Here is an 18,650-nt window from a genome sequence, read left to right on the forward strand (position 1 = left end):
AGAAAAATAAATCAATTTTATTTTTCTCTCAAGATAGCTAATTGGATGACTTAATTCTGGAGCAAATGGTGAAGGAATAGTTGAGTTTAATAAGTATTGGATAAAATAAATTCTTTGTGATTGTACCCTGGATTGAGTAGCATGTATTTTCTTCTCTCTGTTCAACTCCAGCCCTCCCTGTATGGTGTTGCATGGAGTACTTGAATCGAGTCCACAGGCTGTATGACATGTTGTGTGAGGGGTGTGTTGTTTAGTTGGTGAAGTTGCACGCTGAGTTTAGAGAGGGGCTGCCCTGTGCTGTGAGCTCTGGGTTGTCATTGGCTGCTGTGAGCTCTGGGTTGTCATTGGCTGAAGGAGATTCTTTGTAGTTGCATCTTCCCCGCCTCCTCCTTTTAGCTTTGGGTGCATCCCTCTTCCATCTACTAGTACTGTACCTTTGTTTTCACTCTCAAAGCATAAGGTGATTCTGTGCTTGCCTGCTTATTTATTTATTTTTTCGTTTATTTATTTAGTGCTACTGGGAGTTGAACCGAGGGACATTTCTACCTCTGAGATAAACCCCAAACCCTTTTTATTTTATTTATTTTTATTTATTTATTTTGGAACAGGGTCTCACTAGATTGCTGAGATTGTCACTAAATTAGTGAGGCTGGCCTCAAACCTGCAATGATCCCGTCTTAGCCTCACAAATACTGGGATTATAGGCGTGCACCACCATGCCTAGATTATTGTTATTGTCAACTAATACCAGAGCATCCCTTTAGTCACCAGTCGCTGTTTAGGTAAGCTGATAATTCCTTTAGATTTTATAAATTTAGAATTGGGTGTTTTTTAACTTGCTTTTTAGGTCAGAGGACCCGTGTCTTATGTGGTCCTCCTCCAACACAGCTTTATAAATAAAGGTTTCAACTTAGAAAGTACTGTGTATTTCATTGACTAGACTGAACTGAACTGTAGGCTAATAAAAAATACCAAATGAAAACATTATGAAATTTCCTTGCGCTCAATTTTAGATGTAATGTAGTGTGAACAGTGGCAGCTTTGGCTCACTGTAAGTCCCCTGTGAATACTGACAACATGGTTCAGAATATCAGGAGATAAATTCCAAATGTCATACTCGCGTATGGTCACCATGCATATATAAGACCTGTTTTACCTGGCACTGTGGTGCCTGTAATCCTGGGACTTTTGAGGCCAAGATAGGAGGATCACAGGTTGGAGGCCAGCCTCAGCAACTCAATGAGACCCTCAGTAAGTTATTAAGACCTTATCTCAAAATAAAAGAGTAAAATAAATCAGGGGCCAGGGGGTGTAGCTCAGGGGCACAGGGCCCCTAGAGTCAGCCTCCAGTACCAATGAATAGTGTGTCCTATCAGTTTTGTACTCGTGTTAGCACATGTGCCTTGTTGAGCACTGCATGCTTCTCAGACCTTGGAATCCAACTGCACACAAACATATTCACTTGCTGATTCCGTGTGGTACTCCGCTCTGCTTTTAATTACAGTGCTGTGGTCTGAACAGCTGTGCCTCCCTAAATTTCATAGATTGAATCCCAACCCTACAATGATGATATTAGGTGGCGGGCCCTTGGGATGTAGTTAGGTCATGAGGGTGGAGCCTTCATGAGTAAGATTAGTGCCCTTATGAAAGAGAAACTAAAGGCTTGTCCTCCCTCGCCCCCTTCTGCTATGTGAGAAAATGTGAGAAGGTACTTTCTGGGAACAAGAATGTGGATTGTCAGAAGATATTGAATCTGCCAAAGCCTGGACCTTAATCTCGTCAGCCTGTAGAACTATGAGAAATAAATTTCTTTTGTCTATACACTACCTAGTTTATATTTTGTTATAGTCTTAACAGACTAAAATGTACATCAAGCCTTGAATACTCAGTTTCATAAAGACAGAAAATCATGAATTATGTAGCATAGTTTCATACTGAACTATGAACTACCTCAAGCTAATTTATACATTGTTTGACAGTTGACTGTGGTTTTCCCCTGAGTTTAAAATTCTTCAGGCTGGATGTGGTGATGCACGCTTGTAATCCCAGCATTTGGGAGGTGAAGACCAGAGGATCGCAGTTCGTGGACAGCCTCAGCTACTTAGCAAGGTTCTTCTCAACTCAGTGAGACCCTGTTTCAAAAATAGGGCTGGGAGTGTAGTTTGGAGGTAGATTGCCCCTGGGTTCCATCCCCAGTACTGCCAAAAAAAATTAAAAATAATAAAAAAATACACACACACACACGCGCGTATGATATCTGGGTTACTATAGTGCAGAGGTTGGGAACCAAGGTCAGGTTGTAGAATACTGTTATCTAAAAATAAGTATTCATAGCATCTTAGTTTAGAAATAATTATTAGTATGTTATACTATAAAAGAAGTAGGTAAATTATTTATGAGTCTGTTAACAAAATAATTGCAGATCTTCACTTACCTGTGGGGAGGCTGCATGGCTTGTTAATCAGGAACAGTGGCTCTCAAACTTTTTGACTGTGACCCCAATAAGAAAAATACTTTATATCCCTGATTCCTCCACACATACAGAACTAAAATGAATATTTAACAAAGCTGTGTTCTGTGTGCACTATGACATCTTCTATCTCTTCTTTTCTTTTACTTTATATTTTAAAATATTCTCAAGGCTCACTCCACTGAAGGCATCATTTTGAGGCACTGACTTTTTCATAGCTGTGACCACAGGCAAACGTTTAACCTCCGATTCCTTGTTCCTCATTTACATGGTGGGGACTAGTCAGCACGTAGTATTAGGAGGGTTTTAAATAGTTAACCACAAACCGGGCGTGGTGGCGCACGCTTGTAATCCTTGAGCTTGGGAGGCGGAGACAGGAGGATCGCGCAGATTCGAAGCCAGCCACGCGTGCTGGCTTAGGAGACCCTGTTTCAAAAATATAAAATAGGTCTGGGAGTGTAGCCCGGAGGTAGAAGGGCTTCCAGGAACCCCAGGACCACCAAATAAATAAATAAATAAATAAATAAATAAATAAATAAATAAATAGTTAACCATATCAGAGCAGCACTAGTTCTCAGCTCTAGCTGGTACTATACATGGGCAGATAGATTGTATAGCCTTTGCCAAAGGCTTTCTGTACTCAGCTTTCTGAAACTGGATCCACCTGAGCAATAAACAGAGAAGAGTCAAAACAAGGAAAATCAAAATGCTGTTATTACTGACAAAGCTGATTAGATAACATGACTTTGTATTTGATCCAAGTGGCTTTGCTAATATTTAACTCCTGAATTAGATAGATCTTCTCTCCACTGGCACAGTTGAGTAACAGCAGCCTTGTTAGTACTGGGCAGATACAGGCCATGATGGACCTGTCTAGGTAGCCAGGTCTGTGGCGCCTGCTCAACTCTTTCTTCAGAGACAGCAAACCGAGTAACTTACAAGGCAAGGAAAATAGAAACAAGCTTAGAAATGTAAAGGACTAGAACGCCGTAACAAAGGGAGCGTGTTACAGGGATACCGGAAGTCAGCAACTGGATTTATGTTTGATAACTTTTAGCAGTTAAGCATCCTCTCTGGTGTGATCTTGATGACACAGGGTTTGGATCCTGCCTGTGTCTTTTAATTGCACTGGCTTGGGCAACCTCAAATTACCAAGCGACCCTAAAGCACGCAAAACTACTTTGCAAGAAAATCTGACCACCAGCTTCTCTTCCCTGTTGTAGTGATACAATATTAAATTTGTGAATATTTGATTTTATCAAACTACAGTCATGTTAATGGTGTAAGACCAGCCTCAGGTGATTAATACCAAAGGTTGTAGGAGCCCAAGATAGCAACAGAGAGAGCCATGACTTTATCATTTGTTATTTCTAGGAAAATAATTTATTATTCCAATTTTTGCTGTTATTTCTATCCTCTTTCCACAGTTGCTTTCCTGAAGGGAACCTAAACCTATCATTTTTTTTTTCCTGCGAGCATCTGATTAAGTCAGTTTTATGTTTTTCTATGTATGTGAAATTGTAATGATTTTTCTGGTGTTTCATATAACCAAGTCTAAGCTTCTACAACTTGCTTTAGATCAGATATTCTTGGTAATGATAGCAACCGTTTTGGCATAAAATTTTCAAGCACCATCCTATTGTTAAATGAGCACTTAGCTTATAGAGTTATCAGTTACATCTCTGGCTGTTTCACTTGACTAGCCAAGCTTTTCTTCCTCCCTGCAGAGATAGATATTATATAGCAAAAAAATAAGTGTTTTCACCAGCTGAATGGTGTGAAATTTGATTGAGTTTGAGTAATACAAAAACTTTTCCATTAGCTGTTTATGATTGGATTTCCACAATGTAAAATTAATCTTATTTATATTAGCAAAGATACAAAACTTTATTATTATTATTATTATTATTAGTAGTAGTAGTAGTAGTAGTACAGGGGGTGGAACCCAGAGGCTTTCTACCTCCGAGCTGTACTCCCAGCCCTATTTTATATTTTATTTGGAAACAGGTTCTCACTAAATTGCTGAGGCTGGCTTCGAACCTGCGCGATCCTCCTGTCTCAGCCTCCCAAGTGCAGGGATTACAAGCATGCGCCACCACATCTGGCATAACTTTATTATTATTATTATTATTGTTGTTGTTGTTGTTGTTGTTCTTGTTGTTGTTGTTCTTGTTGTTATTATTTATTGTGGTACTGGAGGTGGAACCCAGGGGCTTTTCTACCTCCATGATATACTTCCAGACCTGTTTTATACTTTATTGGGAAACAGGGTCTTACTGAGTTGCTGAGAGCCTCACTAAGTAGCTGAGGCTGGCTTCAAACCTGTGCGATCCTCCTGTCTCAGCCTCTCAAGCGTGGGGATTACAAGTGTGCACCACCACGCCCAGCATAACTTTATTATTTTGAAAAGCAAAAATCTTTCTTTTCCCCCAACAGCATCCTTTTGTTTCTTGAATCTCAGGCAGGTGTATGGTAGTGTAGTTCTCCTAGCAATGTATTTTTTCTTTTCTGTGAAGACTGCTATTTGCATTACTTTATCAACAGGCAGAGTAACTATGAAAAGGTATGATCCCGTACCCTATATACTTACTCTATATGAGTTTTTGTTCTGGAGCTAGTACTACCAACTACCCTGCTGGTACCTTGAGTTTGATCTCTGCCCTGACCTGGTTAAGGCACTAAAGAAAAACCGTTGCCACAAGCAAAAGAAAGTACCGTGTCTGCTTCTGGCTTCCCAGTCCACCAGTAGTGATAGTGACTTTTCCACAGTCTGTTTCTCAGAGAAAGCAGTTTTGTGATTTATAAAAAAAGGGGGGGGGGCTGGGGTTATAGCTCAGAGGTAGAAGCCCCTGGGTATAATCCTCAGTACAGACAGACAGCTGAAAAATGGAAGGAAAGAAGGAGGGGAGCGGGGAAGAAGGAGGGAAAGCAGGCAGGCAGAAATGTTTTAGATGGTCAATGGCTATCCAATACAAAAATTCAGATTCCATTAGAAAACAAAGATAAGGGGATAGATCTTGAACAGCTGCCACAATTTTTCTGTTCAGAAACATTAATTCCACATTGCTTAGCTTATTTGACTCTTCAGCCTAGTTAGTATTACAAGACCAGAGTCAGACTTTTAAAGGAGCTGACAGTTGACAAGAGGCTAATCACCTTTTGTAGGCAAGTAGAATTTTATAAAAAGTCGAACAAAATCTATGGAAAGACCAAATATTTTTCTCATGACTGTTTAAACACTTTTTTAATATTAAATATTCTCTCAGGTCTCGCTGGCAATTGAACTCAGGGACATTCTACTCTGAGCTATACCCCAACACTATTTTATTTTTTTATTTTGAAGCAGGATCTCGCTAAGTTCCAGAGGACCTCACTCGGTTGCTGAGGCTGCCACAAACCTGCGATCCTCCTCTCTCAGCCTCCCGTATCAGCCTCCCAAGTACTGGGATTACAAGCGTGCAGTGCCAGGCTGGCGTTTTCTCCCCCATTTTGTGGTGGGCTTGATGGTTTGGTGAGACTACCTTGCTGAGACGTTCTTCCTCTTCCTGTCGGCTTCAGTAATGCTCTCTTCACAGCCTACTGCATTAGAAGGATGTGAAATTTTAACTCCAGGAAGGTGACTTGTTCAGTGGAGAGCAGTGAGGAGTTTGTGTTTGTGTTTCATCATCTTTGTGTTTCATCATCTGTGAAAGGAGAACGCTAATCCTAATAGAAAAATGAGCAAAGAACAGAAGCAATTTATGAAAATATATATAGATAGCCAATAAATCTATAAGAAAATGTTAACCTTCACCTAAAACAAATTTAAACAAATAAAAGATAACATTCTTTTTTGTATATTTTTATTTTTATAAAAAAAAATAACATATTTTATGTGGAACATATTGGAAATGGCATACTTTCAGACTATGCTTGGTACCTTCCACCTTTCCCATTCACCCCTCCCAACAATGAGTGTCCGGGTTAACCATACTGTATTTATATTTTTACACAAATTTGGATGTAGCCGGGCGTGGTGGCGCACGCTTGTAATCCCCGCGCTTGGGAGGCGGAGACAGGAGGATCGCGCAGGTTCAAAGCCAGCCGTGCACTGGCTTAGGAGACCCTGTTTCCAAAATGAAAATGTAAAAATAGGTCTGGGAGTGTAGCCCCGAGGTAGAAGGGCTTCCAGGAACCCCAGTACCACCAAAAAAAAAAAAAAAAAAAAAAATTTGGATGTAGCTCTTTCATTAATCAACCTCAGCCTTCTTCCTCTCCTATCCTTCCATTCTAGCTTTGATGAGGTTTCTCCTCCATTTTCTGGAGTCCCTCTGGTATTCCTAATAGTCCCTAGTTTGGGCATATTAGAGAAAACATATGTCCCTTCTCTTTCTGTGCTTGGCCGATCTCACTTAACATAATGTTCTCCAGGTCTTTCCATCTTCTTGCAAATGACATGATTTTGTTCTTTTTTTTATAGCTGAGTATTCCATTGTGTGTATTCCCCATAATTTTTCAATCCATTCATCTGTTGATGGAGACCTAGGTTGGTTCCATATTTTGGCTATTACAAATTGTGCTGCTATGAACATGGTTATGCATATGTTACTGTAGTTCTCTGATTTCAACCCCTTTGGAAAGATACCCAGGAGTGGTAAAGCCAGATCATATGGTGGATCCATTCCCAGTTTTCTAAGGAATCTATCTCCACACTGATCTCCATAGTGGCTGAACTAGTTTACACTCCCACCAACAGTGCAAAAGAGTTCTTCTTCCCCCTCATCCTCGCCAGCATTTGTTGTTATTTGAGTTCTTTATGCTTGCCACTCTGATTGGGGTTAGATGGAATCTCAGCGTAGTTTTAGGAGGGGATGGGGTCAACACTCCCAACATATAGGCACAGGCAGTAACTTTCTCAACAAGACCTCCAAAGTGCAGGAAATTAAAGCAAGAATTAACAAGTGGGATGGCATCAAACTAAAAAGTTTCTTCTCATCAAAAGAAACCATCAAGAACCTAAAGAGAAAGCCTACAGAATGGGATAAGATCTTTACCAGCCATCACTCAGATAGAGAGCTAATATCCAGAATATACAAAGAACTCAAAAGACTCTACAGTAGCAAAACAAATAACCCAATCAAGAAATGGGCAACTGAACTGAATAGACACTTCACAAAAGAAGAGACACAAATGGCCAATAGATACATGAAAAGATGCTCAACATCGATAGCCATCAGGGAGATGTAAATAAAATATAACATTCTTTTTTATTTTTATTTTTTTGTGGGTCTGGGGATGGAACCCAACGGCATTCAACCTCCAAGCTACACCCCCTGCCCTATTTCTAATTATTTATTTTGAAACCAGGTCTCACTGAGTTGCAGAGTGTCTCACTAAGTAGCTGAGGCTGTCCGCAAACTGCGATCCTCTGGTCTCAGCCTCCCGAATGCTGGGATTACAAGCGTGAGCCACCACACCCGGCTCTAAAAGATAACATTTTTTTTTTTTAGGTTATCCAGAGATTATAGATTTTATTTCAGAATCTATACCTTCAGAATCTATGTCAAGCCTTTCCTTAAAGAAAAACACGTTCCTTCCTTTGCCTTCTATTTAACCACTTTCCATACCCTTTTCTCCCTTAGGGAACGTATTAACCTTAAACAAAGATAAATGAGTGAACTAAGGACAGAGACTATAGTGACAAACCTGGGGTCTGTGGTCCACCACACACCTATCACACACAACCCACCTTTCCAGACCTCTCCTGACCATGCCTTCACCTGTTCTCATCATGACCAGGTAGCAAACATTCCACGTGTGGGGCAAGCTTTCCTTTATCATGTTGTTCTTCCCAATGCTCCCTTTCCTTGGGAACACTGCTTTCTTTTCAACCCCATTAAGTCTTGCTTGCTCACATCTTAGTTTTCTTGAGACCTAGCAGAGAAGCTCGACTCCTCTGCCTTTCCTAACACCCCCTCACTTCTAGAAAGCACAGTATGACAACAACATATCACTGTCATGGAACTGAAAGCAATCAAAGACATAGGGCTAACTGATTTTTCCTTGCAGAACTTAAGATCTGTCTGGGTAAGGCCACTCAAGCCTTAAAAGATTACAGTAAACATTTATGAAAAATATTCATCTGGTTATATAAATAGTTTTAATGCGAACAATCAATAAGGCATCTTTCCCATTGCTCCCAGGGTTTCATTTCTTTCTGCTGCTGTAGGCACGGGTGGCTTCACTCCACTTTGTCTTCTTCGCATCTTGATAGAATTCCAGAATCTCCGGCAGTTTTTGTACTTCAAGAAGTAACAGGAACACCTTTCCCTGTCATAGTTATTTTCATCCATACATCTGGTAGAAGCATCAGATTCTGACAGACAAGGATTTATGTCAGGATCTCTCAGTGTCACGATGGGCATCCTAAGTCTTACTCGGGCCGCGGCTCCCCAGCGCCAGGGCCGTCTCCAACTCCAGACACCTACAAGATAACATTCTAAAAACCTAAGCCAGGCATGATGGCGCACACTTGAAATCTCAGTACGCCAGGCGTGGTGACGCACGCCTGTATATTGTAAATATATATATATATATATATATATATATATGTATATTGTAAATTATTTATAAAATCATTGTAAAGACCTGATTCTCAAATAGTAAATAATTTAAAATTACAGCATTTTTTTCATGATACAGTACTTCAAGATTTAACACAAACCAAATTTATTTGTATGGATTTAATTTTTATTCCATGGAAAAAACATTTATCAAGGAAATGTTATAATTTGTGAAAAGGGTTAAAAATTAGATTTTTTTTCTACCCTTCAGAAAAACTAATTCTGAATCACGGGAAATCAGGGCAGCTGCATCGTGATATGACTTGCCTGGGTTTGGTATTTTACTGAGATACCTGCCAATTAGAATTAGAACCCTATAGGCATAACTAGGATAGACTTAATTATTGGCTTACCATATTTAAATCAAAATGAAAAGCTCATACAAGATTTTGTACCCATACACTGAAAAAATGTGGAGCTGTTTTTGGACTAAAATTTCATAGCTTTTGTGGCTAATGAGGCATGAAATAAATTGGCAAGCTCAAACTGCTCAGAGTACAGTGGTACAGTGTGCATGTTCTAATTCCCAGCCCCTGGGATTCCAGCAAAGGTCACAAATTAAACAAAGTCAGGATTAATCAAAACTACAATCAAATAAAACCCAATCATTAATCCTCTTCTGAGTTACAATGGAGTGATTGTGTAATTGTGTGAGAAACACTGGCGAGGGCTCTTTTGTAGTATATAGGAAAATCAACATTAAGGTGTCAAGCAGAAAAATGAAACCCTGCAGGTGAAGCCGTCTCTGGAGCCAAGAGAAACTGGCAATTTATGCAGAGCTGCAAGTGAACCTTTGGAGTATTGAAAGGGGCGTTGGCACTGAGCAGCAGAATGTGTGGGTCTCTCAGTGGGGCCTCCACTGAGATTAGTTTATGGGCCACAGCCGGCAACAGTCTCCCCAAATTGCCAAAAATTTACTGTGTAATCTCAGCTTTTTGTAATTTTGATGAAGAGGTTATAGAAAAGCATTTTGTCTGTAGAAGTAATTGTCAGAAAATGTCATCCTTGCCGGGCGTGGTGGCGCACGCTTGTAATCCCCGCGCTTGGGAGGCAGAGACGGGAGGATCGCGCAGGTTTGAAGCCAGCCGCGTGCGCTGGCTTAGGAGACCCTGTTTCCGAATTTAAAAAAATTAAAAAATAGGTCTGAGAGTGTAGCCCGGAGGTAGAAGGGCTTCCAGGAACCCCAGTACCACCAAAAAAAGAAAAGAAAAGAAAAGAAAAGAAAATGTCATCCTCAACAAAAGGGTAGAAAGTTTGCAGAGAACCCAACTTTTAGCCCATATTTTCTCCATGTTTCTGACTTATGACCTTATTAGTGCTTGTCTTATTATTTATTTTCTATTCCACAGTGATAATTGTCTTCATTTTTTTCTTTACTATTGAGTCAATGTTATTTTTACTGCCAAGTTTTAAAAACCAACAGTGATAGTATCCACTTATGTGGTGATTATAATTTAAGAATCAGTTTTGATACTTAATTCACTCCATATTATGTTATGTTATATGTGGGCATAATTTGTGTGTGCTTTTTTTTTTTTTTTTTTGCGGCACTGGGGCATGGTACCCAGGGGCATTCTCTCTCCAGGCAACACCCCCAGCATTTTTTTTTCTTTATTTTTGAAACAGGGTCTCACTAAGTTGCAAAGGGCCTCACCAAGTAGCGGAGGCTGTCTTTGAACCGTGATCCTCCTACCTCAGCCTCCAAAATGCTGGGATTACAAGTGTGTGCCACCACTCCTGGCTCTTGTGTGTGCCTCTTATTTATTAACTTGAGCTTTACTTCTTATATAAACTGGGAAGATTCTAAATCATTCATTCTCTCTCCAATTTGGTAGCTGATTTGAAAGCCTCTGAACAGCTTATTGCCTATTATCAGGTAACTCTGGGTTCCAGTATTATAGAATCTCTGTTTATTCCATTGCTTTTTGCTATTTATGTACTATGCCCTCTGTGTATGCAAAACAGTTCCTGTATGGGTTATACATCTTTACTTCCATAATGTAACAACTAATGTCTATGTATAGAGGTTGAAGTATTTCAGATTCTTTTCTTTCCATGTAGATTCTTATAAGTTACATATTTGTATTAACCAATTCTTGAGTTCATCATAGAAAATGAAAACCTGAGTATTTTAATAATGGTTTCTGTGCTTTTGGCTATCACAAAGGTGTGTTTGGCATGTGGAATCTCATCTTTCTTTCTTTCTTTCCTTTTTTTTTTTTTGTGGTATTGCAGGTGGGACCCAGAGGCTTTCTACCTCTGGGCTATACTCCCAGCCCTATTTTATATTTTATTTGGAAACAGGGTCTCACTAAGTTGCTGAGAACCTCACTAAGTAGCTGAGGCTGGCTTCGAACCTGTGCAGTCCTCCTGTCTCAGCCTCCCAAGCGTGGGGATTATGCCCGGCATCTCATCTTTCTTTACTTGTAATAAGGTTCCTTTTTTTTTTTTTTCAATACAGGGGATTGAACCCAAAGATATTCTACCACCAAGATTTACCCCCAGCCCTATTTCTTATTCTTTATTTTGAAACAGGGTTTCACTAAGTTGCAGAGGGCCTCACTAATAGTTGAGGCTAGCTACAAACCTGCAATCCTCCTGTCTCAGCCTCCCAAGTACTGGGATTACAAGTGTACATCACCATGACTGGCATGCATTTTTATTTTGAAAGTAACTAATGACATGGGAGAAATGGGAAATCCTAGAGAATACTCGTATGTTTAGGGGTGTTCTTAACCACTTTACATTTTGTTTTTCCAATTTTGTTTAAATAAGTTGTTAGATAAGTGTTAGATAAGTTGTTAGTTGTTAAATAAGTTGTTTTTTGTTTGTTTTTGAAGGTGTGTGTGTGTGTGTGTGTGTGTGTGTGTGTGTGTGTGGTATTGGGGATGTAACTCACGGACATTCTTCAAGCTACACTTCCTGTCCTATTGTTTATTCTTTATTTTATATTTTTGGGGAGCCAATTTTTTTATTTATTTACTTTTTTGTGGATCATATTGGAAAAGGCATACATTCACACAGTGCTTGGTGCCCCCTTCCCACTCTCCCTTTCCTCCCCTCCCAACAATGAATGTCCAGGTTGACCATGTTACATTCACACTTACACACATATCTGGGTTTCTTTTGTTGTTGTTTGTTTGTTTGTTTGTTTTGCGGGTCTGGGGATGGAACCCAGGGACATTCTTCCTCCGAACTACAACCCCTGCCCTATATTTTATTCTTTATTTTGAAACAAGGTCTCACTAAGTTGCAGAGGGCCTCACTAAGTAGCAGAGGCTGTCCACAAACCTTGACCCTCCGGTCTCAGACTCCCAAATGCTGGGATTACAAGTGTGCATCACCATGCCTGGCTATCTTATGCACATATTTGAATGTAGCTTCTCCATTAATCAACCTCAGCCTTCTTCCTTTTCTACCCTTTCTTTTTAGCTTTGCTGAGGTATGGTTATTTTTAGTGTCAGCAAAGATCTGCTATATTTTGTTTAACAACTGCTTTGTGTTCTAGTGTATAGATATTGCATTACTGATTTCATCATTTTTCTTTTAATGGTCATTTAGGTTATTTCCAGTTTTATAATATTGCAGACAGTACTGCAAAGAACATTATACTTACATCTTTCCACATATGTAAGCATATTCCTCTAGGATAGATTCTTTATTGGAATTGTTAGGTAAAAATATACTGTAGCCGGGTGTGATGGCGCACACTTGTAATCCCCGAACTTGGGAGGCGGAGGCAGGAGGAGGATCACACAGGTTCAAAGCCAGCCACGCTGGCTTAAGAGACCCTTTTGCCAAATAAAAAAAAGTAAAAATTAGGTCTCGGAGTGTAGCCCAGAGGTAGAAGGGTTTCCAGGAACCTCAGTACCACCAAAAACAAAAAAACAACATAATGTATATTTTGTTGTGATACCTGTTGATAAATTTTTGTTGACTTACTTTTATTTTGAGATATATTTCCATATCATTTCTCACTTTCCCCTTTAGTGGAATGGTGTTCCATGTACTGATTTAATTAGTTCTTCATCAGTGGATATTTCAGTTACTTCTAACACTTTACTATTATATACAATACTACAAATTAATAATATAATTTAGTGATGAAAACTTTTTTTAAGTAGGAAAATAGCCTGATAGAAAAACCATTTTATAGCTGGGCATGATGGCACATGCCTGTAATTGCAGTACTTGAGCGGCTGAGATAGTAGGATCACAGGTTCTCAGCCAGCCTTAGGAACTTATTGAAACCTATTTCAAAAAAAAGCTTTAGATAGGGCTGGGGGTATAGCTCAGGTAGAATGTTCCCTGGGTTCAATCCTGGTACCACCAAAAAAAAAAGTCATTGCTTGTCTGTCTCTGCAGGATAAAGTACAACAAGCAGAATTACAGGATCAGAGGGTGTGAGCAATTCTGGCTGTTACTGGTAAATGAAAAAAGCATATGAAAAACATGGGCATAGTATGCTACCATTTGTTTAAGGAGGAAGGAGTAAGAATATACATATGTGGATACACATGTTATCATCATAAGTGGGAACGAGATGAATAAGGGTGAGGTGGAAATTTTTTATTGTGTGTGTACATATAGAAATGTGTATATGCCTTGTTTATGTTTTTTTTTCTTTAACCATGTGAATGGGGTTGGGTGTGGTATAGCTCAATGGTAGAATGTGTGTAAGGCCCTGGGTTCAGTCCTCAGCAAAGGAAAAAATAATAATAATGTGAATGTATTAGGTGTATAATATTTTAGATGTCTCTTTAAAGTAGTTGCAAAAGCATGGCTTTCAAGTTAGAACTGTGCTTAAACATTTAAATACAAGCTGGGCATGGTGGCACACGCTTGTAATCCCCGTGCTTGGGAGGCTGAGACAGGAGGATCACACAGGTTCGAAGCCAGCCTCAACTACTTAGTGAGGCTCTTAGCAATTTAGTGAGACCCTGTTTCCGAATAAAAGTATAAAAATAAGTCTGGGAGTATAGCCCGGAGGTAGAAAAGCCCCTGGGTTCTACACCCAGTACCACTAAATATATATATATATATATATATATATATATATATATATATATATATATATATATATATATTAAATACAGTGTGTGACACCAAGGTCACAACAGAACATAAACAATTAATTTACTCTAAACCTCCAGTTTTCTCCTGTATGTACATGAAAGTAGTGAATGGCTGTCTTACAGAGTTGTAAGGATTGTATGTGAAATTGTGTAATACAGAAGCCAGCCCATACTACGTGCAGTAAATACTAAGTTCTTTTAAATTTTTTTTTTTTACGTTCTCTCAGCCAAAGTTCTTCCGGTTATATGAAATGCCTGAGAGGTTATATTTAGAGGGGTAAGATTTAGTACAGAATGTCTGTTACCTCTTTCTCTCTATTTCAGTGTGAGTATAAAGGTAGAAGTGAGCTATTTGTTTTATTAGGAAAGAAGCCATTACCCTGTCTTGGTTTTGTGACAGTGACTTCAGAAAATGTTAACAGACAATGGGAAAATAAACATACTAGGAAAATGATACATTTCAAGGTGAAATTAGAATAGAACTGGTATAGTGTTCTGATGAGTAAAACATCTCTTCAGAAGCTTTGACGATGCAAGCACTCCCGAAGCCAAGTGCATAAGTTGCCAGCCATGTGTCTCCACTGTCGCACAGGCATGTAGACATGTGCAATGTGAGTGTATTTAGGATTACTGGATCTGCTCATAAGCCAGTACAGCTTAGTCAGTGATAGCTACTGTGTAATTCCTATAGAAATGAATATGGAATTAGTGATATGTATACACATGCAGTATAAGAATAACCTGTTTGTTTATTTATTTATTTGGTGGTACTGGGGTTCCTGGAAGCCCTTCTACCTCTGGGCTACACTCCCGTGGGCTACACTCCCAGGCCCATTTTTTTACTTTTTTGTGGAAACAGGGTCTCTTAAGCCAGCAAGGCTGGCTTCAAACCTGTGCGATCCTCCTGTCTCCTCCTCCCAAGCACGGGGATTACAAGCGTGTGCCACCACGCCCGGTGTGAATAATACCTTTTTAAAATAACAAGTATGGCCAGGTATGGTGGTGCATGCTTATAAGCCCAGCCTTTGGGAGGCGGAGACCAGAGGATCTCAGTTCTGGGCAACCTCAGCTACTTAGTGAGACCCTTCACAACTCATTGAGACCCTGCTTCAAAATAAAGAATAAAATAAAAAAAAAAAATAGGCCAGGCTTGGTGGCACATGCTTATAATCCCCGCACTTGGGAGGAGGAGACAGGAGGATTGCGCAGGTTCGAAACCAGTCTTGCTGGCTTAAGAGACCCTGTTTCCAAATTAAAAAATACAAAATAGTTCTGGGAGTGTAGCCCAGAGGTAGGGTTCTATCCCCAGTACCACCAAAAAATAAAAAAGATAATAATAATAGGGTAGGGGGTGTGACTCGGAGATAGAATGTCCCTGGGTTCCATCCCCTAGTATTTGGGAGGTTGAGGCAGAAGGAAAGCAGTTTCAAAGCCAGCACACAGTTGAGACTATTTCAAAATTAAAAATATTTAAAAAGGGCTTGAGGGCCATGTATGATGGTGCATGCTTGTAATCCCAGTACTTGGGATACTGAACCAGGAAGATCGCAGATTTGCAGCTAGCCTCAGCTGCTTAGTGAGGCCCTCCACCACTTAGTGAGAACCTGTTTCAAAATAAAGAATTTTTAAAAAGGGCCGAAAGTGTAGCACAGAGATAGAATGTGCCTGGGTTTAATCCCCAGAACTGAAGAGAAAAAGAAAAGGCTGGGGGTGTAGCTCTGTGGGTTCAATCCCTAGTGCTGTAAAATAGGTAAGTAAGATGAAACTGACTTGATAGAATACTAATTCAGTCATTCTGTAGACTTTCCTCTGGAATATTAGAAGAATTCATATTCAGAAACAAATACAAACCAGGCATGGTGGTACACGCTTGTAATCTTAGCATTCGAGAGTTGGAGACTGGAGGATCGTAGTTCATGGACAGCCTCAGCTACCTAGCGAGGCCCTTCATAACTCCATGGGACCCTGTTTCAAAAAGAAAGACTAAGCCAGGTGTGGTGGTGCGTGCTGTAATCCCAGTATTTGGAAGGCTGAGACCAGAGGATCGTGGTTTGCAGACAGCCTCAGCTATTTAGTGAGGCCCTCTACTACTTAGTGAGACCCTATTTCAAAATAAAGAATAAAAAATAGGGCAGGGGTGTTGCTCGGAGGTACAATGCCCCTGGGTTCCATCCCTGGTACCACACACACACACACACACACACACACACACACACACACACACATGCAAACACTGTATCTTACTGTAAAACTTAATCTAACTACATTTTTCCTGTAAATTTGTGGATGGCATTTGTTCAAACTCAATAAAATGTAGTTAGAACAGCATTTAATTAGTGGATCTTACTTTTTTACTTTCTTACAAGGTCTATGATTTGAAAATGTTGTAACTTTGCAGTCATTTTCATGTGTTTTTCCCTAGGAAGTCTGTGTATACAAGAGCTAGTTTATCTGTAAACATAGTTTCTGCATGCAACCTAGCATACACAGTCAAATAGAAGGTATGCAATTTTCTGCTTGTACCCAATGTTACCTATATGATGTAGAAGAAATATCCTCTTTACAGAGCATCCAAATGTACCTTTTAATAACTTTATAATTTTTGTTTTAAAATACCTTCTGCGGCAGCAAAACTAGATTCTTTTTTTTTTTTAAATCTCAGCAGGCCCGCACTCAATGCTAGGCAAGTCTACCACTGAGCTACATCTCCAGTCATAGATTCTTCTACTACAACAACATCAAGGCTTCATGGTCCTTCTAAAACAATTCTGGGACTCATCTTTGATCTATACCTCTGTTCACAACCATTTTGATACCGGCCCCTATAGATTCTATCTACTTGAGTTTTCTTCTCCTCATTCTCTTGTCCCTACCATTGCTAACCCACTTGTGCCCTCGTGATGAAGCTTACTAGCTTGGATTTCCTTGTCTCCTGAGTGTTCTACTTGTCCTGTTGTAATGCATTCTTCCCATTACCTGCTGTCATAAATGGTGACATTCAGATGTGCTGAATTTTATACTTAAAATTCTTTAATATTCCTAGCCCCTCTACTCACATCCATCACCGATTTCCTTTTTCTTAGTATAATATGTGCAGTTCTTAATAATATGTGCCTCTTGTGTCTGCTGTCACTGCCATCTAGTATTCCACTGTATCACTACAGTACTGTGTAACCATTCGACCAGCAATAAAAATTTGAGTTGTTTCCAGTTTGAGATATTGCAGACAGACCACATTATATTTTATTTTCCTCTTACAGTCTCTTCCAACAGATTCTGGATTTTTTGAAGGCATATTGTGTTTATCTTTGTAGTACATTATATGGCATAGAAGTGTTCTTTTGAAAGAATGGTTGGAGAAAGGAGGAAGGTTACTGTGTGGTTGCATCACAAATTAGACAGTACCCACTTCCGTTTTCAGAATGGTAATTTTTTAAACCCTGCTTTATATTTTTAGGTTCATTACTACAGTTATTTTTACTCCTTGGCTTTTGCAATGGAAATGTGCACTCATAGTGTGGTCTAAGAAACCATCAGGATTTGTTAATTGCCAACATTTCCATATCTCTGCTTAACTAAGTTCTTCCACTGTTTCTATGACTATTGGCACATTTTAAATTTCTAACTCAAGCATTCTGGAGGCTGAGACCCAGAGGATCGCGGTTCACAGACAGCCTCAGCTACTTAGTGAGGCCCTCTGCAACTCAGTGAGACCCGGTTTTCAAAAAAAAAGGATAAAAAATAGGGCAGGGGGTGTAGCTCGGAGGTTGAATGCCCCTAGGTTCCATCCCCAGACCCAGAAAAAAAAAAATTTCTAACTCAGAAATAAAGTTGGCTACATAAAATCAGTATTTAAAATTAAGTTTTTACAACTACTGATGATAACTGGGATCGTACCTTTATGTTCCAAAAACAAAACAGGAATTATTTAAGATTTTATCAAGTTGTGATTGAAACATAATGAGTCCCTGAGATATTTAGTCTTAAACTGCATTTAATTTCATGATAGGCAGCTGCATTGCTTCTTTTCTTTTTTCTTTTCTTTTCTTTTCTCTTCTTTTGTGGGTATGTTTGTGGTACTGGGGATCAAACTCAGGGCACTCTATCTCTTTTATTTTTTTATTCTGAAATAGGATCTCATTCAGTTGAGGGGGACCTCACTAAGTTGCCGAGGCTGACTGTGAACCTGAGATTCTCCTGTCTCGGGCTCCCCAGTACTGGGATTAAAAGTGTGCACCCCCACGTCTGGCACATGGCTTTTTTTTCTAAACCAGAAGCAGTAAGAGGAAGTAAGCCTCTATCAGATCACAGTTACGCTAAAGAAAGCAGAGCTCGTTAACAGGGTAGAAAATAAAAGTTTGTTTTCATTGAGTACAGTTTGTCCTCATTATTCGTGGATTTGCTCATTTGTTTACTTGCTAGATTTGCATAGAACCCACATTCAGTACGCAGTGGCAGTTTTCACGGTCATTTGCTGATGTGGACAGAGTGACAAAATGTTGA

At 39.6% G+C, this 18,650-nt stretch overlaps 2 protein-coding genes across 3 annotated transcripts in view; one reads left to right on the forward strand and one right to left on the reverse strand.

The window, feature by feature from the left end:
- Nucleotides 1-18,650, forward strand: part of ERC1 (ELKS/RAB6-interacting/CAST family member 1) — a gene marked incomplete at both ends in the record, with an annotated part of 441,980 nt that overhangs the window by 266,177 nt on the left and 157,153 nt on the right. The gene's annotated exons all lie outside the window — the stretch shown is intronic.
- On the reverse strand, nt 8,623-8,874 carry LOC308270187 (coiled-coil-helix-coiled-coil-helix domain-containing protein 7-like; the record flags this gene model as incomplete). The annotated part of the gene is made up of 1 exon (XM_080705959.1): nt 8,623-8,874. The coding sequence occupies one exon, from the start codon at nt 8,872-8,874 to the stop codon at nt 8,623-8,625; it is 252 nt and encodes an 83-aa protein (XP_080562085.1).

This window comes from Muscardinus avellanarius (genome assembly GCF_963383645.1).
Source record: "Muscardinus avellanarius genome assembly, chromosome: 11".
NCBI classification, from domain to species: domain Eukaryota; kingdom Metazoa; phylum Chordata; class Mammalia; order Rodentia; family Gliridae; genus Muscardinus; species Muscardinus avellanarius.